The sequence below is a fragment of the Dromaius novaehollandiae genome, chromosome W (genome assembly GCF_036370855.1).
Source record: "Dromaius novaehollandiae isolate bDroNov1 chromosome W, bDroNov1.hap1, whole genome shotgun sequence".
In the NCBI taxonomy this organism is placed as follows: Eukaryota; Metazoa; Chordata; class Aves; order Casuariiformes; family Dromaiidae; genus Dromaius; species Dromaius novaehollandiae.
The window spans coordinates 66,892,501-66,919,896 of NC_088130.1; the positions used below are offsets into that span (position 1 = coordinate 66,892,501).

Here is a 27,396-nt window from a genome sequence, read left to right on the forward strand (position 1 = left end):
TTATTTTAAAATTATATATTTAGAGAACTAAAACTACAATAGACTCCTTCAGAAGAATATTAGGAGATTTGGTCTTCTAGAGAAAAATAGGACAAATTATTCCTTTACATGTGCATTTTGTACATTTCATTACAATGCAACCAGACAGAATTTAAAGCTCACTGTGCTCTTTTCCACACAAGGAAATACAGCAAAGCTTCAGAGACCAACGGGCTTGGGTATGCACTGAAGTCATGCAGATTCAACTTGAAGATCATCATACAACCGGACAAAGAATCATTTTTGTCGCTCCAAAATAAGTAACGTGGCACGAGACTTAGATAAATAAAATTCTGTCTTGATCCCTATGTCTAATCAATGTAAGGCACTGAAGGAGCTGTTAAGTAACACTGCACATAGAGACTTCAGTGAGAATAACAGCCCTGAAAAATGTGTGCTTCTGAATCAAAGCAATCATCAGACACGAGGTAACAAAAGGGGCACAAACTTTGAGGAGATCTGATTAGGAAAGAGTCTCATGACTCTAAGCCAACATTAGTAGCCATGTTTGTTTCTAATGGTGCATAGCCAGTCCCCAGTTGTAAATGAAAATTCTGCTAAGGGCTTCAGAGGGAAACAGAACCAGATCCCAGCAGGATTAGTCCTGAGTATGCCTCTGGGAGGCAGGAAAAGGTGCTCAGAAAAAATAATTCATTGTCAAGCTTATTAGAGCAGAGGAGGAAGAGATTAGGGTAGACAATTGACAATTTCCCTTTCATTTATGCTATCACTCCTCAAAAAAATGGGTTCTAAGTGTGGATCTATCACCAATATTTGTCCAAAGTACGGGCACTCCTAGGAGTTAGCCAAAGTGGGGTCTGCAGAGCTTGTCAGGGACAAGCTATCCCATGAGCCTAAAAAAATGCAAGGCCCTCTACAGAGAGGGGTGGCTGCAAGAGCTGACCGACTTCCTTCAGATCCTCAACAACCTTGTAGGGTGAGTGACTTCCCAGCAGCTCTGCAGCAGCACAGTCTCTCCCTAGGTGGCTGTGCTGAGGGCTGCTACACCAGGCAAGATACAAATCAACTTTCAGTATCAGTGCCTAAGCCTGGAGCACATGTACAGCAAAGCCAGACCCCTGTCTAGAGTTGTAACCTTTGGTGCTGCTCTAAATAAGCTCCCTGAGAGACATTACTAAAATTAAGTCCAGATTACAAACTTAATCACCATTAATGACAAACTTTAGAAACAGGCCAAAGTGCAACCTCAGCTTTGAATAACCTTCGATCTGAGTGGGATAAGTATGCTCTGAACACAAACCAGCGTGCCCAAAGCATCACGCAGAGCTCCTCTTGGCACATGTGACTTCTCGGTTATCCAGACAGTAAAAGGCTCCAGACTCTTCCAGATGACTGCACATTAAAAGAACTTCAAATCAATACTTCTGCTGACACAGAAGATCCCTTTGCGTCCAGGTCCAGTGCTTATATTCTTTTTCATTCCCTGAGTGTGAAGATGAGATGTCTGTCGACAGAATTTGCTGATGACAGGAACAGATTTTTAGTAGCCACTTTCTGAATGTACAAATAATTATCAGAGTCCTCATTTACTTTCTTAAAACAGAGAAGCACTTCAGTTCTGTGTTACTGGGATTAACTAAAAACACCACCTCTGCCACGCTGGTCAGACGGACAATGTCTTCTGCTCAGAAGTACTGCCCGGAGAACCTGCAGAACAGGATTGATGGTGTCAGCTCTGGACAGATGTTGGGAGGGCTGACATGATTGTCACTCACAGCCGGTTGTCTCAAAATGTCATCCCATTTCTTTCTCAATGACCCTCCCTTTGTAGCTGCATCTCACATTAAATCCTGTCTTCACTGAATTCCAGTACTTACTGTGGCTATTAATGATGTATCAAGCTGTAGCCATCGACTGTAACATAATCAGGATCATCTAAAACACAGCACAAAAATATTAGGTCTGCTCATGAGAAGTGCCTGTAAGAGCTCAAGGGACTTTACACAAGGACAAAAACACCATGCACTGCCCACCCATGTTAAAGGGATGGGAGGCAGAGAGGAATGGAGGCTCAAAAAGTAGACTTGCCTAAGGCCCAGCAGTACCCACTACAGAATCCCATCGCTAAAGCAGCACTGAAAATGATCTAGCTAGTGCTGTTTAAGCAGAGAAAGGTCCACCCTGAAGAGGCAGGCTGTATCAAAAGCCTAGACATCCTTAAAGTTCAGAAATGCCTATATATGAGGCTTTGATTAGAACATGTTCCTCAGTGAAATCTAGGCTCCAAAGTCAGTGGCAAACTTTGCAGCAATTTATTTGGGGACTGGATTTCCTACAGGAGCTTGGCCTAAAGCAATCCCTTTAGAGATCTAATGGTCATGATCCTATGGGGAACAGAGAGCAGAGAGATCTTCTGTGGTGGCAGAAGCCACATAAAACAAGGACTGACACCCACAAGTAACTCACCTGGCCCACTGGTCGGGGTGGGTAAAGGTCCCCTCCTGCATAGAAAGAAACATAAAGCTGAAGATCTGCTACAGTATTCTCCCCCTTCCTAAAACATCTGTTCAGGCTGCTGCTGTGATTGTGTGAAGCCCCACACCGCACTATCCAGAGCTTGTGAGAGGGCAAGAGGTTTGGCTGGGCTGGGTTTTACAGAGATCTGTTTCCAAGTCATTTCCTGGTTCGTTAACCATCAATAGTCTGCTTGGCAAACACAGGAATCAAAGCTGATACAGCATGGGAGAGGAAAAAATAACCTAAAAGCAATGAGTTGGCAAAACATTTACATGGGAGCCTTGGGGTATGACACGTGCACTTGGCAACATTTTTACATGCAGACTGAGACATCAGAAAGTCATAATTGGGCACGACTCATGTAGTGATTCAACAACCAAAGTGGGGCACTCATCTTTAGCAAAAATCTTTAGCCCTGAATCCTCCTCTTCCCTGTGGCAGAAGCATCCTTTACTTCACCCTCCCTGCCCAGCTTCTGCCCTTGAATAGCATATTTTCTTGTCCTCTCCTCTCTCACTGCAGCTGATGCTGTTCTTCCCTCTACCCACACACGCTTTTAACTGATCCAGCCCTCCTCAGATAGACAGACAACAAGGTGGGGAGAGGAGAACTGCGCAAGGAAACCCAGAAGGTTTCAATCATTCTTGGTAGATCAGGAGTCAAAGGCTCTTTAAGGGATCTCTGATTGTGTCCAGAGACAGCAAGACACAATACTCAAAACTGCCCGGCCTACCCTGCTTATCTGCTGTCCAAGTACCGCAGCCTTTCACCTCAATCCAAGGACTGCCAAAGAGGCTCAGTACAAGAACAAATGAGCACACACTGTCCAAAAGCACTTTTAGAGTAATGTTCCCTGCCATGAAAAGGCAGAAATGACCCCAAAAGAGGAGAGGGAGCAAAAAACTCTACTCTGAGTAGACTTGAGGGGGTCATAGAGCAGTTTATGATAGGTAGTACATTGGTATAAATCCTGCTGTAGAGAGCGATGGACTGCATAGCATGGCAAGTATTTTCCTGTAACACTCCCAAATCAGGATACCAACAGACTGAAAGCAAGAAAATATATTTTTTTGAGAGCTTCATTTGCAATAACTAGTCCATCATCTGAAATTGCAGTTATGTCCCTTACCTTGATATAGGCACAGGAGCCTGACTTCTCGCAGGTGTTGCATTTCTCTGTGCATTATAATAGTTTTCATAAAGAACAGGAGCTAGGAAAAATTCACAACAGTAAAGTACAGACCTTTTGTAAGTATTAACTAATTGCCCATACCAACATTCAGTTGCTAAGCCCTTCCCCCTTCCCTGGGAAGATGTCTGATCAGCTTAAAAACTTTAAAAGTAAAGAAAAGGGAGATCTCTTCAGATCTGATGCTGATCAGAGCAACAACACCATGAGGAGGACAAGCAAGTCAGCACTACTTTGGGAGACTACACTGAGCTCTTACCTGGGGCCAAACTTCCAGTTTTGCGTGAATTTACAAAAAATTCAATATCCTTCTCAATGCTGCACATTTCTAAACTCTTGCGGATGTCCTCATATTTCTGCAAAGGGGAATTAAAAAGCATAGCTATACATCATGTTGAAAACCAAGCATTGGGTTTTTTTAATCATTTATCATACTTGGGGGGAAAGCACAGTGCTCACCCCCAGACACAAGTTTCAATGGTAGAGGAGGCGAGGGGGGAATTCCTGGAGGAATTCTCATCTGTAAAAGCTCTGGCCAAAATCCTCCTGCCTGCATGTTGCTGTTGCTGTCTGGTGGCCACAGGCCAACCTGGATGTAACGCAGTCCAGTGCATAGGAAAGCAAATGAGGCTCTGCTTTCCCATTCCCAGCCTCACTAAGGAGCTCCTGCATAATCTTTGGCAAAGTCACTTCCTGCTACACTTCCATTGCCCCATCTTTTTCAGCCACAAGTTTCTTAAGTCAAGCAAAACCGGGCTGAGGACATAGATCATTGCAACGAAGGTCGTTGTCTATGAGGTTCTGTTATGCCAAGATGCTTGACCGAACTCTCTGAAACCCCCCTGGCTGCGCTGAGGTTAAAGCAGGCAGCCACAGCGAAAGTGGTGGAGGGGACCGTGCGGCAGCAGGTACGAAGAGCTGATGTGGGTGTCTGCACCATGCTGCCCAGCACTTCAAGAGAGTTTATTAGCCCACGTATAGTGCAGCATAGAGCCAGCCCACTGCTGCTGCCTGTCCTGAGTTGATTAATCTTCCCAGGTCTTGGAGCCTGGGACGCATGGTACAGAGAGAGCCGGGGTCTCCGCAGCGCTGATTCCCTACAAGTGGGTTCACTGCAGTGTGCTCCTTCAACACATCCAGCTCTACCTGTTTCTTCCTCACTCTTGGAGTACTCCAGCCCATTTTGCATATCCCCGTATATGGAATAATAAAGAATTGGCTCTATGTGCATGTATATGCTCATAACCAGCCTGCAAAACTTTTGAAAGTGATACAATCACAGCTACATGCAGGAACACACATCTGCTCTTGGGAGACTTAATTTTATAGGAGCAATGTCTTCCTTCTGATTCATTTTCATTCATTTACTGCTATCTTTTCTCACTATTACACCAACCACAGACACTCACAATAGCTTAGACTTAGAGAGTCATGATTGCTGACAAAAAGCTGGGTAAAAAGAACCTGGATGGGTCAGCAGGGATTCAAATGAAGACTTCTCCAGTCCAAAGCAGAAAAATGAAGGTTTGGAGAGCACTTGATTTCACTTACCTCGTCATTCTGGACACAGTCCTGAGAGAGCTGGTTGGCATGAAGCCACAGGGCATTGCGGAAGTAATTGATCCGTTCGCACTCCTGAGTCTCAAAGAACTGAAAGAACAAAGACAAAAAAGGACATAAGGATCCCCTGTCAGCAGGGCAAAAGGCCATGACTGCAGTGGGGACTGGTTCTCTGAGTCCAGCTGCTCACACATGTTCTAAGCAGCAGGGTGATTTGAGTTCACATTTCACCTCTTGATCACATTTTAGTCTTGCCTCTGCTGTCTGCCAGAGAACTTTACCTGACCCTGAGTAAGGAAAGTGGACGTGAGCAAAGGCACCTCTAACTGCTGTGATCCTACGTTCTGTCATCCAGCAACATCTTTAAATGAGAGTGCATCTCTTTTTGCTGGATGGTTTGCATCCCCAAGTATCATTACAAAGAAGTCTGTCCTCAGCAAGGAGCAGGTCAGGAGACAAGTCCTCCATGCCCTCTATGCAATGAGGTATTTATATCAGTTATATATGTATTATATATATAAATAATCAGTTATGACCTTTGCATTGTCACAGTGAAGTGACTATTCTAACCAGATGATGGCAGCACCAAGCATGCAGATAAGTAACCCACAAAAAGGTCACTACTTAGTGCATTGACTGTCAATTTTAAAAGGAAGGTGAAGAAAAAAAAAAAGGACAGAAACCTTGAAGCAGTGGGACCTTAAATCCAGAATCCAAGCATTAGAAACATGCAGGGTTAGCTGCAACAAGTCCTGCTGTGTTACTGTGGAGGGAATACAAAGCAGAGGGCAAATCTGCGCTATCCCTAGCCCTGGCACCGAAGGGAAGGAAATTGGAGGACCACACTGCAGCAGGAAGGCCTTTCACAGCATTTACCTCACAAGCTTTGATGTGTTCTTTCTGCCATTCTTCACGGATCTTCTCCAGTGCAGTAATATTCTGCTGATAACTCCTGTCTGTGATGGAAATCAATTTGGAAATTCATTTTAAATCAATTAACCAAAAAAAAAACCTTTACAGCTCTGTATGTGGAATATCCAAGCAAACAGTTCTTAGCAATGCAATGCAAACATGTGGAGAACTGTCCATCATCTGCAGTACATAATGTGAAGGGGACACAGTTTAGCAAATGCATTTCCATTCATTCTTGCTTCTCTGCAGTGTGCGAGAGAACTTGCTTGCATTCCTTCAAAGGCATAGCAATTTGCACTAGCTGAGCAAAGCCTGGATCTTCTCCCTCCTGCGTGCAGCCTCATGGCCTTGATGTGCACTTATGGTGGGGCCCTACACAGCCTGTCCCACAGCTCACCAGAAAGCTGAGACATGACTCTTCATTGCAATTCTTTGGCACTGTTAAACCATGCAACGCCAGGCCTTGAGCTACACATCTTCCAAGTTCATGGCACAGGCACACAGCCAGAGCAGAAGCGAGAGCTCCTACCCTCCCCTCCTGCCCCAGGCACTGGGTCTAGGTGATGGCCTGGCACTGTTAGCACCCCCAGCCTCGGTGCCTTGCCCGCTTGCCCATACTGCCCAGGGGAAACAGAGAGAGCAGTCGTGGTGGGGCCATGCAGGCACAGTGACAGAGGCTCCTCCAGGGCAACCTCCTGCCTCATGTTATCTCTGGACCCGTATTTCTGAGGAGCTGCAGCTAAACCAAGAGCTGGAGCTCACCCCCGCGTCCAAGTGCCTTATCACAGCTTCATGCCTCGCAGGGCAACCCTCTATGCCACCTCCTGCCCCAGAAAACGCTCCACTCGCCCTCCAAACGTAACTGGTGTACTTCATTTTCACACTCACCAGAGTCTTCCAGAGCTGACTTTGTCTGAGCCAACTTCAGGAATAGCTGCCAAAAATAGGAGAGAGAAGAAAGGTGTAAGACAGCCCTGGTGCATTGCCTATGGCAGGGCAGTTCAACTGGGGAGTACTACCAGCCCTCCCATCTCTCCTCAAACCCCAAAGCTGAGAAAAGAGACATGAGGCAAATTCTGACTATAAAGAGGTACCAGCTTGGCCAGCAGTGACTCTCACGCAGCACAACACTGCGTAGAGGTATAGGTGCTTCCCAGTTTGGAGCAGGGCCTTGAAATGGTGCAGCCTGCTGCTCTGCTCACTTCCCTTTCTGCTCCTTCCCCATGGCCACCTGCCTCCCCTTACCTTCTCCTGCTGCTTCTGCGTGACTAGATTTGCATTACGGTGCACAGCCTGCTCTGCCTCGTCTTTATCCCTGCAGCGCTGTTCGTAGAGCCGCTTTGCCTAGAAGAAGCACCAAATGGAGCAGGAACAAGTCAGCAAGCGAAGAGATGGAAATACCGCTAATAAAATCTGGCATGTAGGATACTTTAGAGGAAAGCACAGCCTAGGAATGAAAAGGCTGGTGCAGGCAGAGCAGGGGACAGCACTCAAGGTCCCCGATGTCCCAGCCATACTGCCCAGGCAAAATGACAACACAAGCTACTCTTCGCTCAGGAAGAAAAGCTCACAATAATTTAGTCCCTGACATTTATATCACTCTTACGTAAGCCTGCAAAACTGCCACCCGCTATTTCCCTTGCATACTCTTCAGTTTTGTTGAGTATGCTTCGCACACCATTTATGCAGACACAATACAGGGAGAGTTGAGACACAGAGGAAGGCTCTTGTGGTTAGCTCTGCCCCAGCTCCGTGAGTGTGCATTTTAGCTGTGTTAACTCGTATGGCAAGAAACAACTGTACACAACACAGGTACAATGCGTGCGCCTGTGAGTTCCAGGTGTGCAGCCGCAGGAAGCACAGCAGCATGTCTGCTTTACCTCCATGGTCTTCTTGTACTGCAAATTCCTGTTTTTGTGAATCGCCTCCATTATGAGCTCTATCTGTGAAGAGAACAGATCCTGTGTCAGCATGTCACTGATCTGCAAAGCGCAAGGGTGAACTATGAAGAGGCAGGGACCAGATTATGAGATGGATTTAGGTACCTTCCTCTGCCTGGAGTTAGGCACTCCAATATACAAAACCAGTCCAAAACATTCACCTTTCTTTATTTCTATGTAAGACTCCATTTGTATAAGGAAAGGAGCTCTACAGATGAAATACTAACAATATATAGTACTGTATGACCTCCATAGGGCCTGGCAAAATTGGCAAACCCACATTCCCCTCTGCTGGGGCCAAACCAGCCTCTGGTTCTGATAGTTTTCCCTCTTTTTCAGAGAAGGGAACATCAAGCCAAAAGAAGTTAAAAAGGTAGGCCCAAGTCCCCTCAAAATCACAGCTGGAGTCATGTTCCTGGCCCTCAGCCCATAACACACCCAGCAGACACCAGCGCTCCCAGGCGTATTTCAGGAGCTCCCGTGGCCAAGCTGAAGTCTCCATCACCCTCACAGCCTCTCAAACCACTCCTGACATGCAAGCCCCAGGCATCAGCTCACACCACAGAGAGAAGGCATAAGCTCCACGAAAGGGAAGACACCACCTCACTGGGCTGCTACTAAGGAAAGTGTTTTTAGCGAGGAGGTCCTAAATCATAGTGCAAATCCCTGAGCTACCAGCTCACTGCAGGGACGCAGGAGATGGGAACTGAATTCACGAGCGATAGTCACAGCGTGAGACTTCATGGGCCAGCATCACCTCCTGTTCTGGGAGAACGGCGGAGGGACAAATCCAATGCTCCTGACATGTCCCCAGCTGTCCCGAGCAAGGCACCTTCGCCTGAAAAACGTTCTTTATTGGGGCTGGAGTCCCTGGAGCTAAGCTCCTGCTAGCTATCACTGGCCCTGGCAAAATGACAGCACACAGCCGTGAGGAGGAGGAAGTAGGAGGTTGCTGCACAGTTCACTTGTGCAGTTGCAACATTTAGGAACAAACTCTGGACTTCCCAGAAGCCGCAAGCCCCTGGCAGCAGGGAGGGGGCTGGGACACAGCAGCAAACACGGGCCAGGGCAGGAGCTCAGCATTCCTGCAAACCCTGGCACACCCTGCGGCAAAGGTGCTGGCTCCCGCATCTCCCTCAACTCCTGACCTTTTTCCGATGCAGTTTTTGCTTTTCCCTGAAGTCCTCCATTTTCTTTGCTTCCTCCCGAAGGGTTTGTGCCAGCTGGATGTGACTTTGCCCCACATTGTCTACCTCTGCAAAGAAAAAGAAAAACCAAATATATGCCTAAGAAGATGGTATTGCTCAAGTCAACTGGTTTAGCTGACATAAAACTCACCCAGGAGACCCCTTCCATCCAGGGTCTCTTATCATCATAGGCCTCACTTCGCACCTCCCCTTGCAGAAATATAAAAAGCAGTGGCACTTTTAAAACACCTTTCAGACAGAACCTGTCTATATAAAGAGCTATTCAGGATCAGTCATGCCAGGGCCTGCACTTCACTTTAATAAAATTCATAGTCAAGGGAAATTATTCAAAAGAGCACGCTCACATGTCCCCGTCATCCAGATTAATTCAGGCATGTTTCAACACATCACACCCTAAAGCACTTGTCTGGAATAGGCATTGCCCTTGGCTAGCAGAGAAGCAACCTGGGGCACTGAAAAACCGATGCTAAAAGCTTCAGGCACATCTTCACTGTCACGCTGAGTTAACCTGGCTGAAGGAGGGCGGCCATACCACAAAACAGTAGCCCATTTGCAGCTCATGAAGCTCAGCTCATTCAGAGCTAAGCCAAACTGCAGCATGCCGCTAAGCCCTTTTTGCACTGCTAGCTCATGATTCAACATCAACCTGCATCTATTAATAGGTCAGCTACTGCAAGGACAGAGCACACTACAGACATCAGTCAAGGTGCAAGGCAGCAGACAAATCTGGCTAGGGTGGGCAGCAGCAGACCTCTAGCTGCACAGATGAGTAGAGCACTGGCCCTCTGTGTACAGATGTGGCTGCTTGCTTACATACTTCCACCGCTCTTATCCAGGCTGGCTAAATTAAAGCCAGCACGTGTGCATTTACGCAGGCAGGCCATCTGGCTGATGCTGGCTCCCAGCCAGGGCAGGAGATGCCCTCACAGATGGGCATCTGCCAGGTTTGAGTGCCCAGCTGGAGATCCTTCAGAGAGAGCTTTTTGGATGCAGCAAGAGCTCAAAGGACCCCAATTCCTGCTCAAAAGACAAGCTAGAGCAGAAGAGCAGGAGGGAGACAGGGCACCACCAAGGAGCCCTGGCAGGGTTTTGCAGGTCAAACTAGAGTATTGCAGGTAGACAAGTAAAACTGCTGAAGGCAAAGGGATGTATTTTGCCTTTGAGATGAAGTGCTTGTCCCTTAACTAACTGCAGTTCAGCAATAAGGCACTGACAAAAGACCTCATGAACCCATGGAAATGAATGGACTATGTAATGTGGCCAAAGCACCATCCTTTAGATGCTTTGATTACTGAATATCTGTGTGAAGAAGCCAGTAAGAGCTGGTCTGAGAAATTCCAGCTGAGCTTTTGATGTAAAACTTCTGATGTATAACCTAAGCACAACTTCTGAGCTCCAGCCAGCCTCAAAAACCCAAGAGAGCCCAGGAGGGACTCCCCACAGGTGGGCCTTCCTTCTCCCACCTTTGCCTGGAGCCCTCCATCCCCAACTCAATCTGCTGGGCTGCGGGTCTCCGAGGAGCTGAGCTAGGCCAGGAGACCCATATGTAGTCCTAGGACGATCACTGACTTTCAGAGATCATTTTACCACTTTCCTTTCTCCATGTATTCCTATGCACCTGACAGAGCAAACACATGTGAATTATCTACCCTGCTTCTGTTACCCAAACTACCTCTGTCCAAGCCCATTCAGGTATCTCGGCACCGCACTGCATAGTGGAAAGCTCTGGTGGAAAAATGGACATCTCAAAAGCAGGGATAAGTACTGGAGATATTTGTGAGGATTATGAGCCTGTAGTTTCTGACACACTTGGATAGCACTGCTGTGACACACTCTTCATACACTGCAGCTGTTCAACTTGCCTAGAAACCACACAGCTGGAGGAAGTGCTGGGGAAATCTAAGAAGAGGAGAGGAGCAGCAGGTTGCCTCCTTTGCCCTACGGTCTGATTTTACAGCTTATGACTGATCCAAGTACAATACAGTTTTGGAGACTTCTCTAGTATTTTCTTCCCAAACAGCTGCCTGTAGGCTTCAGTACTGCCAAGTGTCTTGACAAACATGAAGAAGTTACTTACGTTGCTTAAAAACATCAAGAGATCTCTTCAGGGTGCTGAAAAACACAGGCACAATTTTAAAAGAATAGGAAAGCACTGCCAGGCCCACTGTGCAGGCTTTACCAACAGTAACAGCAAAACACTTCTCCTAAACTGACGAGTGAGTCCTCGACTGCACACTGGCCAGAGCAGCCTGAAGCAGGTTTATTTACCTTTTTTACACTTTCAGCTTTTTCCCTCTAAATGGGTATAAAACAGCTCACTTGCTTAGACATCTACTCTTTACCTTTTTTTCCAAACATTGAACATTATTAAATATTCTGAGTTTCAAGACAAACGTTTCAAGCAGCCTCCCATAAATATCTCTCGGACATACAAACATCTTTCTACATGTTTTATTGGCCAGTGGTTGGAAATGTCGGGAACTTTTCTCCCTGTTAATACACCGTGATGAAAATTTCAGAAACATTAAATAACAGTCCAAAATAAAAACATAAACAAATAATCAAAGGATATCAAACTGGGCATATATGATGTACAGAAACAAAGCAGGCAACAGAAGCTGTCAAGGGTCATTGGGGAAATGGAGTTAGAGGACTGGGGACACCTTGGTTTTCTTCCATCTCCTCATGGGGGATTTAGAGGTGAGGTGCTCTAGGCTGTCCTCTTTCTTCCAAGAGCTTACTCAGGGAAAGCTGGCAACACCACGTGTTTCAGAGCTAAGTTCTGCTTATAGCTTGCCACATCCACTCTCAGAGCCAACCACGGCAGCAGCACTGCCCGCACAGGATGGCAACACAGCATCTCTGAAGATCTGCACAGTTTGACTCAAGGAAGTAAAGGTACTTCCCTCTGGCTACAAAAAGTTAGGAGCAAAACCTAGGTCTCGTGATCCTCACCCCTCTTGCCTAACCAGCAGGCCACATCTCGTCTGAGTGTCCACGAAGCAGTGAACTTTGGTTAGTCTATGACTGAAGGGAAGTTCGTGGAGTCCAGCCTGATCACTGGCAAAGGCCAACCCAACTGTGCCCCTCTTCATTCACAAGACCAATTTCAGAACATCTTTTGGTAACATTGCTATTGCATTTCCAGATTGTTTTGTCTCTCACCAGCTTCCTTCATTCTCCTCCTCTTTTGCTGTTCCAACTAAGGACACCCATAAAAGCAAAACACACACGTGACTGAACTTACTTCAGCTCTGTCTGCCCACAGGGCTTCTTCTTTGACAAGTTAATCAGCTCTTTGCCATATTTTTCTTCTATGATTGCCCTGTTGAGGAGAAAGGGAAGTTAGAAGCAATTCACATTTCAGAAACTGACTCTCGTTTTTAGCAGAAGTCAAGAACAGCAGGAGTTTCCTAAGAGATGTCCCCTGACTACGGACAAGGGAATAGCGGATGAGCAGAACAACATCCCACGACTGCAGCCAAGGTACTAGCATGGCCATATCCCTCCCACACCACCACAAACACCCAGTGCTATATGCAGAATCCTGCCAACTCCCGACCTGGTGGAGGTTATACAGGAAGGGAACACAGTCACACTGCTGGGTCAGCCCACAGGGAGCTAAGATCCGCTCTTATCAGATACCTCCTCCAATCTCCTGTCCTGCCTCAAAAATACTGTGCACGGTTGGTTCAAGTAAGGCTGTTACTGACAATTACCCAGCAGTCATTCTAATGAAAATACACTTTACTTTGCTGCAGCTCTGGTACCAATGCGTAGCCCTCCCCATCTCCTAGTAGCTGATGGTTGTAATAACCACCTCCACAGGTGACAGAGGACTAAGCAGGCTGTACACTTTCTGGCTAAGTGCAGTCAGGCAAGTCATCTGAGTAGTTTTTAGCTCAGTTTCCTAAGGAAACAAGGTTTGTGTGATCACACATTTTCTGCACCTTGGTCATCAGTGTCTGTCTGCAGCTTCACACAGATTGCTTTTCAATCTGCTGGATGATTTCAACCCAATGTGATGGAAAGGGTTAGAGGGTCTCAAGACAATTCAATTGCCCTGCACTCATCCCAAAACTCAGCTGGGCCATTTCAGTTGTTCAAGAATTGAACAGGACTTTTTAAAATGAGGCAGTAATTACCCTCTCCTCCCCTCTTCTCGCCCTTACAGACAACTTCTGAAGAAAAGTCTACATCTTGTGGTGGTAAGATCTAAGTAACACCTTTGAGAGATCATATTGTCCTTTCTTCTTTGAAGAGAGAGTTCAAACACAATACACAAAAAGATCACAAAAGAAAACATGTGGATGTTGTATTCAAACACTAACCAGCCTTTTGCAGTTGGTTTGAAATCTGTATGGATAATCAGGGCTGGACTTGCATGATCAGATGTGGATATCTATATTTGAGCTATCTGCCCTCGCTGGCAACAGACAGTCAGTGGAGAGAAACAAGTACTGCTACAGGCTTGCACTAGAAGCTCTACTGGATAAAATAAATTGTTTCCTAAAATGCCTTTATCTCTAACTCAGAGGCAGATGGCTATATTGTTATTTCTACAGTTTGGGGATGAAGTTCACTTCATTTACCTCTTTAAAAGCTACAAAAGCTTGTAGAGGAATGGAAAAAATAAAGATTATAAATTGACTTTTTCCTCTATCTAACCATATTCTTCTGAACTTCCATTTAAGATGAGGCATCAGATCCAACAGACATGTCCTCCGTGACTGGGACTGTGTAACAGGTGTGCTATACATGGAGAACTGTGCCATGTACAGAGAGGGATACCAGTAGCAAGCCCAGGTTTGGGAGAAGAGCACTCTTGAGACAGACTGAACTTCTGCAGTCTTCTCCCGGCTAGACACATTGGTGAGGACCTACAGCACCTTCAACAGCAAACATGAAAGGGGCACAAGATGCAGAACATGGATTTTCCAATCTCTCAATTGTCACTGATGAGTGGGCTGTGGTTCTCACGGTTCAAGTACTCAGTGGATGGTTCCTCTGGCAGCTAGAAAGCCCACATTTTGCTGGAACATGGGGTTACAGACTAAACAGATGTAGGTGCATTAGACATTTTAATTGCAAGTCCTCCTGCTCTGCATCACTGTTACATTTGTTTCAGGCTATTTTGTCCCAAGTCTTGTATTCACAGTTGTGAACATCAAAACAGTTAAAACAGTTGTGAACATCAAAATTACGTTAATTCAGGATTGTTCTGCAACAGTCTTCATATTTAGCCATTGCCAGCCAGGTGAACCATAAAGCCAAAATACTTTACTAGACCATCTCAGTTATGCCTTTGTAGCCACAGAACCTCCACTTAGGTCAAGTCCTCTGATTAATAAATGTGCTAACGCTACTATTTCTTTTTAACATAAAGGTTGTAACCTGTCCACAATGCACAAGGACAGGAATAAAAAGTTCAGAACTCCTTGCACATTTCCAATTCTGTCTGCAAAGTCATGTGTCTCCTGTGCAAAGGTATTCAGCTGATCTTCTGCAGACCAAATGGTGACCCTGCAGGGACCTCAGCATGGTGAACTTCATGGGAGACTGAGAGACCCAGGCAGGTTACCGACAGCTGCAAACACATCCCCTTCAGTAGGGATGCCTGGCAGCATATAGGCTGAAGTATTCAACTGCTCCTGATTCCTCTTTCTTTTTAACACAGATAATTCAAAACGTGAGCATTGGTTGAGCCCTGGGCTTTGTAACTAGCAGCATCAGTTGCTTAACAACTGAGGACTGCTGGGTACAGGACTTCATACCACAGTACCAGCCTTGTAAGGAAAGGACAGTGTAAAAAGATAAGTTCCTTATCAGTCAAAAATCAAAGATGTTTTACATAGTGAATAGTTAAACACAACAGAAAACAAACTGGGAATACAAGAAATAGAAGTAAGTGAAACTGCTTCACTTCCCAGGTTCAACCAAATCCATTTTCAGAGGCAACTCTGTACCTTTCCTTCAAAAAGTCTTCGAACTCTTTGCAGTTCTTCCTGCCGTCATTCAAATGTTGAATGATGTTGTCATAGCCAACTGTGCTCGTCAAATCCGTACTCTGAAAACACAAGTTAAGAAGGAGTCACATCCCTCTGAATGCAATCCACAGCCATTGTCACCGCTGGCAGGATTTACACAAGAAATGGCTCAACCGGGACCCAATGTGCCAGTGCCTGTTTCTGTTTCGCCTATAAACTATATAAAAGCATATAAACTTTTTGTTTTGGGCTAGGAGACAGTTCCAGATTGAGAAAAGTGATGGCAATTCAGGACAAGGCTCTTTTATGGCTTTCAGAAAACAGAACTCAGCTTCAGTCCTACAGCATCCCAGAAACATGCTCTCCCCCAGCCTGAGCACGGCTGGCCCCAAGGCACACCAAAGCTGCCTCTTTAGCACTGTCTCACCTCCAAAGCTGGCATAGCCCTTTCCGTCCTGCCCCCTCACAATGCCCTTCCCTGTTCTGCAGATGAGGAACCAAGACATAGCCCAAAAGATTTAGATCTTGAAAAAAATATTTGAGAACTTGTGTAGCTTTCAAAAGAAAATGGACCTACATGACTCACTTGGGTTTATACCGCAGAAACACAAGGATTAAATCTAGATCTCCTGTGGCCCACACAGCACAACAAGACATCTCCTCCTAGGAGTTTAGCTGTCTGCTATAGCTTAGTGAAATACAATGCTGAAAAAGCTCCATGTCTCAAGATACAGCCCATGTTACTACTGCTTCTCCCAGTTTCTGCAGACACCAAGATGGACCTTGGTTGTCATTCACTTGCACTACTCTGGGCATCACCCTCACCTCTGGCCTCACTGTAGGACCCCCACATCCAGGCAGGAGGTGATCTTGCAGATCTTTCTGCCTGGGGTGTCTATGCTGCAGGCTCTCCTCACTGCCCAAGCAGCAGTGTATGGATGCACCCAATGACTGCTGCTGCAACAGCCTTTTATTTGGCCTTGTGAAAAATAATCCTGTTCCACTCACATCAGTTCAAAACACTACTGCAAAGATCATTTCTCCAAGTACCAGGTCCACCCCTGCCACTGCTTATGCCCTCCATGAACTGCCAGCACCTCACACAGGGCCAGTATCTTCAGTCCCCCTGAAATATCAGAGACACTGAAAGGTCCTGCATCCCACCACCTGTGGGGCCAGCTCCCATCTTCCAACCAACAGGTCCCAGCTCTGCAGTGCCACTCACATCGAGGGAAGCTTCCCACAGACTTCTGACACATCACTGCTTTCCTTCGAATTATTTCTTTAAAAAACATATTTTGCTGTGATATTTACAAAAAAAAGAAAAGATTTATGTGACAATGATGTTGATGGGCTAGGGTGAAGGTTGAATAACACAACCCCATTCTTTCCTCATAACTCTACTATCAGCTGTCTGAGGCCATATGCTCCATAGGACAAAAACCGAATTTTTGTCCTACAATTGGTCAGGATTTTCCACGCTGGGGGCCTGGGCCAAGAGCAGCACTCCTAAGTGCTATGATAATATAAAGAGGGATGCTCTGACCATGAACTCTCCGTCTCCAGAAGAAGCCCAAAGCAGATGCAGGGAGCTCAACAGAAGGTGTTACCTATCATCTTCTGCAAAAAGGACTGGTTGGTGTTGTACATATAGGAGCAGAACACATAAGGAAACAGGCTGCAGAAAGGAAGCAATGGCAGAAGCAGATACGAAGCTCAGAGAAAGGAAGCAAAAGCCACAAATAGCTATTAAGAAGCTTAAAGAGGAATAATGGCAGGATGGAGAGATTCAGGAAATGGTTCAAAGCCAAGATGACGGTATGCAGATAACTGGAGAGAAAGCGTGGGAGGCAGACGGAGGGATTTCTCAGGAGTTTGTACTCAGCATGAGAAGTAGGACTGGTATCTGTAGCAAATCAAACATTTCATCATTGTGGACTTCCCTAAGAGGTCGAGGATTTGAAAGTCAGTGACCAGAAAGCAAAAGATGAAGCAGAGGTCTGGTGAAGCAGGATCAGCTGGAAACCCCTGGGTATCACAGGTTAGCTTTGCTCTGTCTGTGCCATGGACGGGCAAGAGCGGATTGTGGAGCAGGATCTAAGGCACAAGCTGATCCCCAAACAGCTTCTGTTTGTCTAGTGAGCTCACACCTTCCCAAAGCCAGCTTATTACTGAAAACACACAACTCTACTACTAACACCAGTACCCCAATGCTCCACGCACACAGAGGATTGCTTGTCTGATTGCTGTGCTGTGCCCAGGCTGAGACTGACTAAGCAGCACATATGCAGTTGCTCTCTGCATCTACCTTATTTCCTTTTAAATGGAGAATAGGAAGTGAAGTTAGGATGTCTTGAATTTTGCAACGGTCATGAGAATTGATTTCAGCGTAAGCATGCTTCCTTTTTCACATAGCTGATTAGCAAACACGCAACACAAGCTGCAAACCAGTTGTGTGTTTTCAGTAATAAGCTGACTTGGCCAGAAGAGGCCAAGTGCAGGGTCTCTTCCTCCTGCCCAGGCCACCATTGTGGACAGCTGAGCTGCCTGGCCTTCATCCCCCGAGCCTCGGTCTGCCTCCTGCCCCAGAGAGCAGAAAAGGAAACCAACCTTCCAGCCTTGCATCTGTAAAACCCTCCATTTCAATTGTCTTAAGATGTGTTTATTTTTTACCCTCTCCCTAAGAAAAATGGCCATTTGCCTTTCCAAATGATCCAGATGCATTTTTGCCTTCTGTTTTGGGGAATGAACCATTTTTTCCTTCCTCCACAGACAAGATGCAGAAGACAACCTCCAGTCTCCCACAGAAGTCGGGGCTGACTGGCTCATTTGGAGAACAGGAACAAGCCAGAATAGCCCTGCCCCTATCAATGGCTCTTTTTGGAGAGAAATGTTCACAAAAATGTGTTTTGCATTTTCACAATCACCTTAGCTCACAGAAGGATGGAGACAGAGAAACAGTTACCCCCAACTCTACATCCAAACAGCCCCTACACAGTGCTTTGCTGCCCGGGACTGACAGCTCGCTATGCCGGATAGAAGTGCCCAAGGATGACACGACATGTCAGCACAAGTGGGAATATCTGGTTCATCTGGCCCCAGTACTCAGAAAAATTGTGAGATGGATGCCCTCGCAATTTTATTTTATAGTCTCTCCTCCTCCGTGAGAAGGATTTAACTTCAGCCTGTACATATTTCCTAAGCTCCTTCAAGCCCAAGCCTGGACCACACTCCACTGTGCAATGTGTTATACAAAACACAGGACATAAGCAACCCCAGCACCAGCAGCAGTATAAAACCAGCATAAAACAGGTATCGGATGCTGGCCCGTGGGAAGAGGCTCCTTGCCCAGCAGGAACTAAGCTAGGCAGAATAATAAGCCAGGAAAACGACCTTCACAGCACCATTCTGGGCAGATGTCAGCACAGAAGAATAAAAAGGAACAATGTGACAGCTTGCGGGATCTCCCAAAGGCAGAGCTGGGAGGTAGCAATGGAAGGGGAAGGGGAATAGGGAGAGGACAGGGCTGTGGATGCAGAGGGAGGGCATGAGGAGCAGGATGGAGTCCTCGGTCAGGCATTTAGCTGAAGGAAGGATACTGCAGATTTTAGGAACTGCTGCTAAAGGGTTTTGTGTATTTTAAGTCAATTGTGCATTCTTCACTAATACAACAGCTGAGCAGGAAGAAAACTTCCTGGCAAAGAGAGACCCGGCCGTGTATCAGCCGTATGGCTGCTTTCTGACAAGCACCAAGCCGGCGATCCCAGCCGCACAGCACCCAGACCTCCTGGCCGTCCTGTCAGCTGGTAAACCTGCTGCACCACAAACACGGCACGGTCCCGCTGTCGCAGCGCACAGCAAGCAGAACGACTTCAAGGCCACGCTTGTGTGCCATGAGCCCCGGGCGGGCGGCACAGCAGCCGTCCTAGCTTGCACCAAGCTCTCCCCCTGCAAACAACGCTTAAATGTTCCCTTGCTCCCTGGTGATTTCTTTTGAGTGTTTAGCAGGAGCAACACAGAAGGTTATATGAGAGCAGAGGTTCTCCTTGGAAAAGGGAAAAAAGAAATGGCTGCTCCATTGTTGCACCTTGAGAGAACAAAAGTTATCCAAAAATTGCTGCCAACCTCAACTTCGCTCTGCCAAAACCAACAGCTTTCTTCCCTTCCAGGCTGGAGACTCATTTCCAGCAGGGCTCTAGGTTTCACAAAACCAGTTCCCCTCCGTCCTCTGCTGCCATGAACACAGCACAGCTGCCAGCCTTTTCACTGGAAACCGCTACACTGACGTGGGCTTAAAGCGCCTGCTGTTGGAAAGGTGACCTGAAAGGCTCTGATTCCTCATTTCCTGAGCTCATGCTGGGTTTATCAAAGCACATTTGGTCCAAAAGAGGGTAAATGACCTGGGTGAATTACACTACCTAAAAGCACCAAATTAAATCCCATCTCCCGTATAGGTCTTCAGGGAGACGCAAGGCGATGGCGGTGATCTGAAAAGCACACATGTAAACTCTTTTCCAGTCTCAACTAGTCTCTGGCGCCGCAAACATCTGCTAAAGTTACCAAGTTTTCCCCCATGAGGAGCCTACGGCATGGCTGAGCTGGACTGATCTGCACCAAGGAGGTGTGACAGTCCCGTCCCCTACATGCAGCACTGCCCTGCCTACAGCAAGACCCTCAGGCAATGGGGAGCGTGCCGTCAGCACCCACCAGTCCTGCACAGCCGCCCCAGCCACCCAAACCAAGCTCAGGACAGAGCTCGAGATAAGCATGGCACACGCGGCAAGTCCCTGCAGGTTCAGCTGCGGTAAAAGACCCGGGGAAGGGGGAATCAGCCGGAATAAAATCAGATTGGCTCCTTCGATCTGCTCCTCCTCTCACCAACAGTAGGGCTGGGTGTCATCAATAAAGTATTGATGAGAGAGGCTTTTAAAAAAAAACAGGCCCATTTCACAGCTAGGAAACTGAGGCACAGCAAAACAAACAACAAGCATGCCTCTTCCCTTATCCAGGGCAGAGAGTCCTCAAACTCCTCTTCTTATGAGCTGGACATAAAGTTTTGCAGAAGCAGAGCCCATGAGCAATGACAAACTGACATACTTTCACAGCACACTTGACACAAAGGCCAGGAGGATTTTGCTCTTCTTCCGAGGGGCTCCTGAACAATGTCTCATTGGAGCTCAGTCCATTGCTCCCAGCCTGAATTTGGCTTCGGGTGCTAAAGAACTGGCAGAGCCCTTACTGGGAAGGCTGATGCATGCTGGATATGCAAACTGGTGGGAAGCAGGGAGGGTATCGTGATCAGCACGAATAAGGCTGTGGTCTGGGACACGGTCCAACGCAGGGCTGGAGCACTGGCAAGCGATGGCCCTGTTTCCTCTCTCGCAGGCTATTTTGGCTGGGTCTGAACTAAACGGTGCTGGGGGAGAAGTAAAGACGCCAAAACTCATTAAAAAAACAAAAGAAAAGGCAGGATCTAGGAGCCTCCAGGAGGGTTTGGACCCCGCACATACAAGCTGGAACGCAACGCATGGAAAACCAGAGGGACCTCGAAGAAAGAGCAAGCCACGACTGCGCTGCCGCAGCAAGGTCAGCACTTGGGGCTGTCTTTGCTCCTTCGGCCCCTTCCTCTTCCCCAGCCAGCCTCTCACCTCCTGCTTGTGCAGCACGAGACCGTCACGGTCCTCACCACTTCTCAGGCTCCCTGGGGGAGCTATTAACGGACATGCTATTTAGGGTATTGTCCATGGAAACTGTAACTAGATGATTTTAGGTGACAAAGCAGCAGCTGATGTTTCCAGAGAACGCAGAACGGATGTAAAACTCCGAAGGAATGGAAACTCCCATTTCAAGCTTTTCAAAAGTGCTCCAAGGCTCGGCATGGCACAGCACCACTTACCAATAGAAGCAGACACTGCCTGCTGCCCCGGTTTGCTCTGTTCCACCCTTACAGACTCCTATAGACTCTCTATAAGAGAAGGAATTTCTCTGCTAATGAATAACTCCAGCAAGATGAAATAATTTGAAGTTTCACAGAACAAAAAAGTAAATAGGGGATTCAAATCCACACCACATGTGCCACTTCTGTTCTGAAGTTTGATACTTCCAATTGGCATAAAATTATTGTCTGGGATTTTGCTTGCATTTTTAGCAAGAGGGGCTAAAATGCTGTAACATGGCATCTGAAGCCATATTATGACCTTGTGTGAGTCACAGTTGAAAGGAAAACTGTTTGATTTGACCTTTCAGTTTCCCCCCACCCCACTTTTTAGAGAAGTCTCCCTGCAGATCCATACCTTACAAAGACAACAGTGTGGGAGAAAAAGCTATTTGTCCTAATCACCCCAGAAATAAAAGGGTTTGGGCACAAAAAGATTCAGTAAGTATTGCAGTTTAGTATTTGGTCCTGGTATTTTTTAACCATGCCTGTATATACACACACGCTCGATACTTAGCTCTTCAGCTTGAGCTGCCAAGTAAAATCAGAGCTGGGCAGCTGTTGGGCCAACAAGTCAAAACACTCTGCAAGGAGCACTGCACTGCTCACGGAGTCCTGCCTATTACTTGAAAGATCTTTATTTATGCAGAGCTTTTAGTATCTCTCCTCAGCCTTATGTGCTTAGAAAAACACAGCAGTAGAAGGATGTCTATTTTAGTATTCAGAAACACTGCGCGGAGATAAATGGCTGTGCTATTCTGGCTCACAAGCAACACAGTCTAGTCTCAAAGCTTCTCAAAGCCCTGCAGAGGTTACTGGGAACAGAAAAAAATCTTTACACTGGTTTCTCCAGGGCACAGAGGTAGCCCCAACACTTTTTAAGGTATCCCTTTCCCACAGGATAATAAAAAAAGCCAGATAGCAAAGCCCAAACCAAGAGGATGGACCCAGTTCACTGCAGTTTGAAGCTGCTCTTTGCTCTCGTTCAGTGCAGCTGCCATAACAGAAGAAATGAGTGTGGTCCCTGGGGCAGGGAAGGACCCCGGAGCATCGTCCTGCTGCCATGCACAATGTGATACCTGCCCCAGAGCACCACTGACTGCACTGCAAAGTCAGTCAAATTTGCTGGGATGGGGAAGAGGGAGCAGTCTGTATAATCCAGTTGTGCATTTTCTCCCACAGATTGACAGCCCGCTCAGACACATGCCTAAATTCAAGGACTTGCCGAATTGTGGCCACTTGGCTCCATGGGGATAAGAGGGCAGGAGATGTTGCAAGAAGCTGCAGTTCCTCCCCATCACAGAACCAGGTGGGTACAACATACCAGACAAAACTAACTGGGAGGGAAGAACAGGACTTTTAGTATATCCAGCCACCTTAGAACAGCATCCTATGAAAAACAGCATTTCAATTAATAATTTTCCATGCAACCTTATAAGAACTGTCCTCACCCTATGCCAACAAACATGCATCCTGAAAGTCCCACGTATGTATGTTAAAAAAGAAGAACAGGCCATCAAACTCTACACAATTAGATCTGCACATAATCCCCACCTTGTTCCTTTTAAATGTCAATCTGAGGATTTAATAACACTAATGATAAACTCCACAGTATAAAGCCAGTCCCATTTTAGAGAAAGAGAAGCGGAGGTAGAGGGAAGTGAAATGGCACACCCAATGTCACACTGTGAGTCAGCAAGCAGGGAAAGAACCCAGGAGTTCAGGCTCCCAGCTCCCTCGCAAGCACAGACCACGCTCTCCTCTCATCCTGCCCCAGGGCAGCGTGGAAATAGGAGCCGCTGAGAAAGAAGACAGAGTTCACCCCAGACTAGCCTCATGAGGCCCTGTGGGTGCTGCACAGCTAGAAAAAGCACAGCAACGAAGAGGAAATAAAGCCCGGGTCACTGTTTCAACATGAACGGCCTGAGCCACCAGAGCACTGGGTTCACCTCCCCGGCAGTGGGACCCAATTGACCAGGCTGAATTTCCCACGGTGCAAACAAAACATGCTGTCGTAGCCATTCGCTTCACCTTCCCCCTTGCAAAATATCAGATACAGCTAGTGGTAACAGGGGCCCGCAGCAAGGAATCGCTGGTTCCTTCTCAGACTTTGCATCTCCCTTGCTCTGCGGTTTGGGCAAACCATTTCTCTTCCCCTGCACTTCATTTTTACTGAAAGAAATGCAAGAGCTCTTTGCTATGTGCTTGGGGGATAAGTACGTGTCTTGCAGAAACTTTGACCTGTGCTTTGTTAGAAAAAGAAATACATAACAGTATCTTTACTCCAGACAACTTGACTGAGCCATGGACCGTTTTACTAGGATCACTTTTTCCTGATGTGAAAAGTAAGTATTTGTGAGTGCTTAAAAGACTTACACACCTAAATCTCATTTTCAAAAGTCATTTAAGCTGACCAGCCTCAGTGAAAGTTAGCAAGTGCCAGTCTTCAACATCATTTGTGCATCTTTCTAATGTTTTACCAAATGCTTCTTTTTAATGAATCCTGCCACACAATCTGCAGATGGCAGGGCATTGTTTCTTACATTATTCTAAGCACGATGACAAACAGCCTGCTCTCCAGGTTGTGAGCTGTTAGCGAGTAGATCAGACTTAAAGTCCATTTCAGCATTACCATCATCTCTATTTTTCCCACTTAGTTTTACAAGTACCTACGACGACCACTATATTCTGATCAGACAGAATGCCTTGCTGGTGAGTTACCTGAAATACTCTGCAAGAAGAGGTTTGGGGACAACAAGGCACAGATATCCAGGAAAAGAACTAAATGAAAGAAGAGACCCCATATAATGAAAGAAGAACAACAGGTTGCAAAAACAGATGGAAAAAACACCCCATGCTTGCTCAACTCGCAGCAATTGCTGCAGGCTGGGCAAGAGGAAACAAACAAGATCTTAGGCATATTTTTATTTTTGGTGCAGCTGTCGAGCTATCTGTGAAAGAGCTCTGTTAGCGTAGGCTGCGGGAGGCAGCGTCACTCAAGCCGGGGCTGTTTGGGGACAACACTGGCCTATGGCACTGCTGTCTCCCGCTGCTGCCAGAGCCCCCATACGTACAGCTTTGGGAGTCTTCTAACCTCGGCTCCCAGGTGAGCCAGAGCTTTAGTTGGATGCCAAAGAGCAAGACTTCTTCACTCAAGGCATTTTATGAGTTTATGCTGAGACCTAACAGGATAAGCAAAAAAACCAAGCAAGGAAACGGAGGTTACAGCAGCAAGACCACATGCTTTTCAAATAATTCCCCCCATCCAACACGTCGAGCAGCACGGAGAAAACGCAAACCACACTTTCTCAAAGCTGTGCCTTTGCTCGCTCAACAGCAAGACCATGCTGTGATCCAGGTCAGGGAACAGGTTCCAGTACAGGAAAAAATAGACACACGTAAACCACCAAAGAAACGAGAACGGCCAGGGTTTGATGCTAACTCTGTCCCCAGAGGAGGTTCGCTCGGAGGTTTGCTCCAGCAAAGCAGAGGGGCTGCAGCCCACAACGGGGTGGGGGGGAGGGTTGAAACGAGCCAGGGAGATGAGGCTACTGTCACTTTTTAAGTCCCCAGAACATGAAAACACTGCCTACAGTCTGTTCATACATGTGATGGGACCAAGCAGCGAAACAGAACAGGTCACTTCTACTCTCACGGAAAAACTCGGACGTTTATCTTCATTCAGCAAAGTTCGAACTTGTCCCCACAAAGAAGCTCTGTAGTAGTGATTCACAACCCACAGCGTTTCAACGCTGCAAGCTGCAACGCTGAAAACGGCTCAGCGTTTGGGGGGCATTGTTATATTTAGATTTTGTCCCATCAGTCACAGGGTTGAAACCCTCTCCCTCTGCCTCCAGCCCATGCCCAGCTCACAGCATCCACTGCCAGCAGGAGAGGAGAAACACAAACTGTAAGGCTTCCCGGAACAGACGTGGCCTCCAAGAAATCCTCCCTTTCCCATAGAGTCATCCTGGCCACTGCAAAGTCATTTGGTTCAAAAAGTAGAATTCTCCTTCCTCTTCCCTTTTTGGTTTAGATGAAGTGAATAAAGAGGAAAAATTGCAGCAGGAAGTCAGCACTCTCTCACTGCACATACAACATGCTGAAGCCGTAAAAGCCTTAATAACACTTGGGTGTTTCTGTTCATCTCTCATGCCCCTTCCCTCCCAAGCACCTGCAGCTGATACACTGTCCCTCGTAGTTTGTCTGTAGACAATTTGGGATAGTATCTGCCTTTTCCATATGTGACACAAACACAGCAGGGCCTTGAGCTCTCCACTGAGTCAGTATTTGTCACGCTTCCACCCACCCTCAGCCCCGCTGGCCTGACCCAGGCCTGTTTCGTCAGGCAAGATGGCGGAGCGCTGGGGACGTTCGCAAGGCAAAATCCACGGCAGCTTCGACGGTTTTGCCTAGATGAGAACTGCAAAGTATTTAGCAAGGACCTGAGAAACAGCTGCTAGATACAAAGCCAGCTTTATTTTCCCAGCCGATCCGTATCTGGGACTTAGTGACGGCGCCGCACTAGACAGGAGGCTAATGGTGTTGGAGGCGGCGCGAATACAGCGCTGCGCACTTAGACCTCACGTTCCAGGGCTACGCGGCATCGAACCATCCAGGCCACGCTCCTCCCGGGCCGAATGCCCACCGCAGCTCCCAGCTCAAACACCCCGAGCCCTTAACCCACCTCCTGGCTTCAGGTGCCTTGAGGAGAAGGCACGCACACCCAGAGGAACCGAGCAACCGCGGCTCCGATGCCCTGCTGCTGCAGGGCAGGGAGGGAGGGCCGCCAAGCTGGGTCGGAGCAACGCCGGGTCGGAGCCCGGGGTGTCACGGCGGGTCGCGGAGGCCGGGAAAGGGAGGGCGAAGGCTGCCCCGGACAAGCTGGGCTTCAGCAGCCCCCCGGGAGCCGGACCCCGCTCACGTCCCACCCGGCTGCTCCCCTGCCGCGGCCACCGCTGCCCCACCGCGGTCCTGCCCCGAGCGGCTCCGGCCCCCGGCCCCTCCGGCTCACCCAGAAGTGGTCCCTGAACCGCGCCTCCTTCATGCTGCTGCCGCCGCCGCTGCCGCTGCCGCTGTCGCCGCCGCTGCCGCCGCCGCCGCCGCCGCGCTCTGGGCGCGCCCCGCCCCGCCCCACCCCGCCCCCAACGGCCCCCAACGGCCCCCAACGGCCCCCAGCGCCCCGGCCCGGCTCCGTCGCGCGGGGTTCGGCGCCCTCCCACAGGCGCCTCGGGGCGCAGCAGCCTCCCCGGCAGCCCCGCACGCCGCAGCGAGGCGGGAGCGTCGCATCCCCGGCGGGGCCTGGGCGGCAGCGTCCCACCAAGGCAAATTCACACAATATTCCTTGGAAAACTTTTAAGGTTTTTTTGTTTCGTTTTTGTTTTTGCTCCTGGGTCTGCGCGCGTTCGGAGGAGCGGGGCGCGCTGCTGAACGCAGGCAGCGTTTCCCTTCGCGTGTCAGACAGACGGAGATCCACGGGGATCAGAGACGCGTTGCATCGCCGTGAGGTTTGCGGTGCCCCCGAGGAGCCCAGGCCGGCGGAGGGGACACTGCCAAGGGGAACCAAAAAGAGCCCGGGTGCTAGGACGGGAAGCCTCCGACTGCGGTGGGGTTTAGCCTGGCTCTCACTGCCTACGGACTGCGCCGTGGGGGGCCCTTACAAACGCCTTAGCATCACCTCGCACGGCGGTGCACGATGCGGCCGGCACCGCGCAGAACAGCAGCTCGCAGGAGCACCCTGCGGCACTTAACCCCAAAGGAAAGCAGGCAGCAAGGGCAGCTGGATCCTAGAAGGGGATTTCAGCAGGACAAACAAACTACCCGCACTGAGGGGGTGGCAGAGAGGTGCTTTCTCTGCTCTGTGTTCCCCAGCCTCACCGCAGGCAGGTACAGGCTCAATGGGATAAATTCACAGGGAGGGGGGGAACCGGCAGCACCTCTGGCTTCGGAGCCGCACTACAACTTCCCAGAGTTTGGAGGGAGGGTTTGGGAAAGTTTCACAACATACATGTCCTGTTCTTACCCTCTGCCTTAGGAGTTTGTGATCACTGCCAGACCCTGGATGAGTGACCTCTCGGCAGTTCTTAAAAAAGGAAAGAAAGATGAAGGCAGATGAGGCTGCATGGGGGAAAAGCCTGATTCGCACGCC

At 48.0% G+C, this 27,396-nt stretch overlaps 1 protein-coding gene across 1 annotated transcript; it reads right to left on the bottom strand.

The window, feature by feature from the left end:
* LOC112994499 (proline-serine-threonine phosphatase-interacting protein 2) lies at positions 1 to 26,376 on the bottom strand. Its single transcript, XM_026118898.2, has 15 exons — positions 26,263 to 26,376; positions 15,293 to 15,393; positions 12,574 to 12,651; positions 11,404 to 11,438; positions 9,267 to 9,373; positions 8,059 to 8,121; positions 7,424 to 7,522; positions 7,067 to 7,112; positions 6,143 to 6,222; positions 5,258 to 5,356; positions 3,966 to 4,062; positions 3,647 to 3,728; positions 2,467 to 2,501; positions 1,878 to 1,935; positions 1 to 1,707 (listed from the first exon to the last, which is right to left on the bottom strand). The coding sequence occupies exons 1-14, from the start codon at positions 26,293 to 26,295 to the stop codon at positions 1,886 to 1,888; spliced, it is 1,005 nt and encodes a 334-aa protein (XP_025974683.1). The 5' UTR covers positions 26,296 to 26,376; the 3' UTR covers positions 1 to 1,707; positions 1,878 to 1,885.
* Positions 26,377 to 27,396: the final 1,020 nt, after the last annotated feature.

Bases quoted from the DNA above. Each gene is read 5' to 3' on its own strand.
- LOC112994499 (XM_026118898.2), bottom strand. From the start codon at position 26,295: ATGAAGGAGGCGCGGTTCAGGGACCACTTCTGG. The intron at 15,394-26,262 runs GTGAGCCGGAGG...TTGTGTTTTCAG, and splicing joins GGTTCAGGGACCACTTCTGG to AGTACGGATTTGACGAGCAC. The intron at 7,113-7,423 runs GTAAGGGGAGGC...TATTTTTGGCAG, and splicing joins CGCAGAAGCAGCAGGAGAAG to CTATTCCTGAAGTTGGCTCA.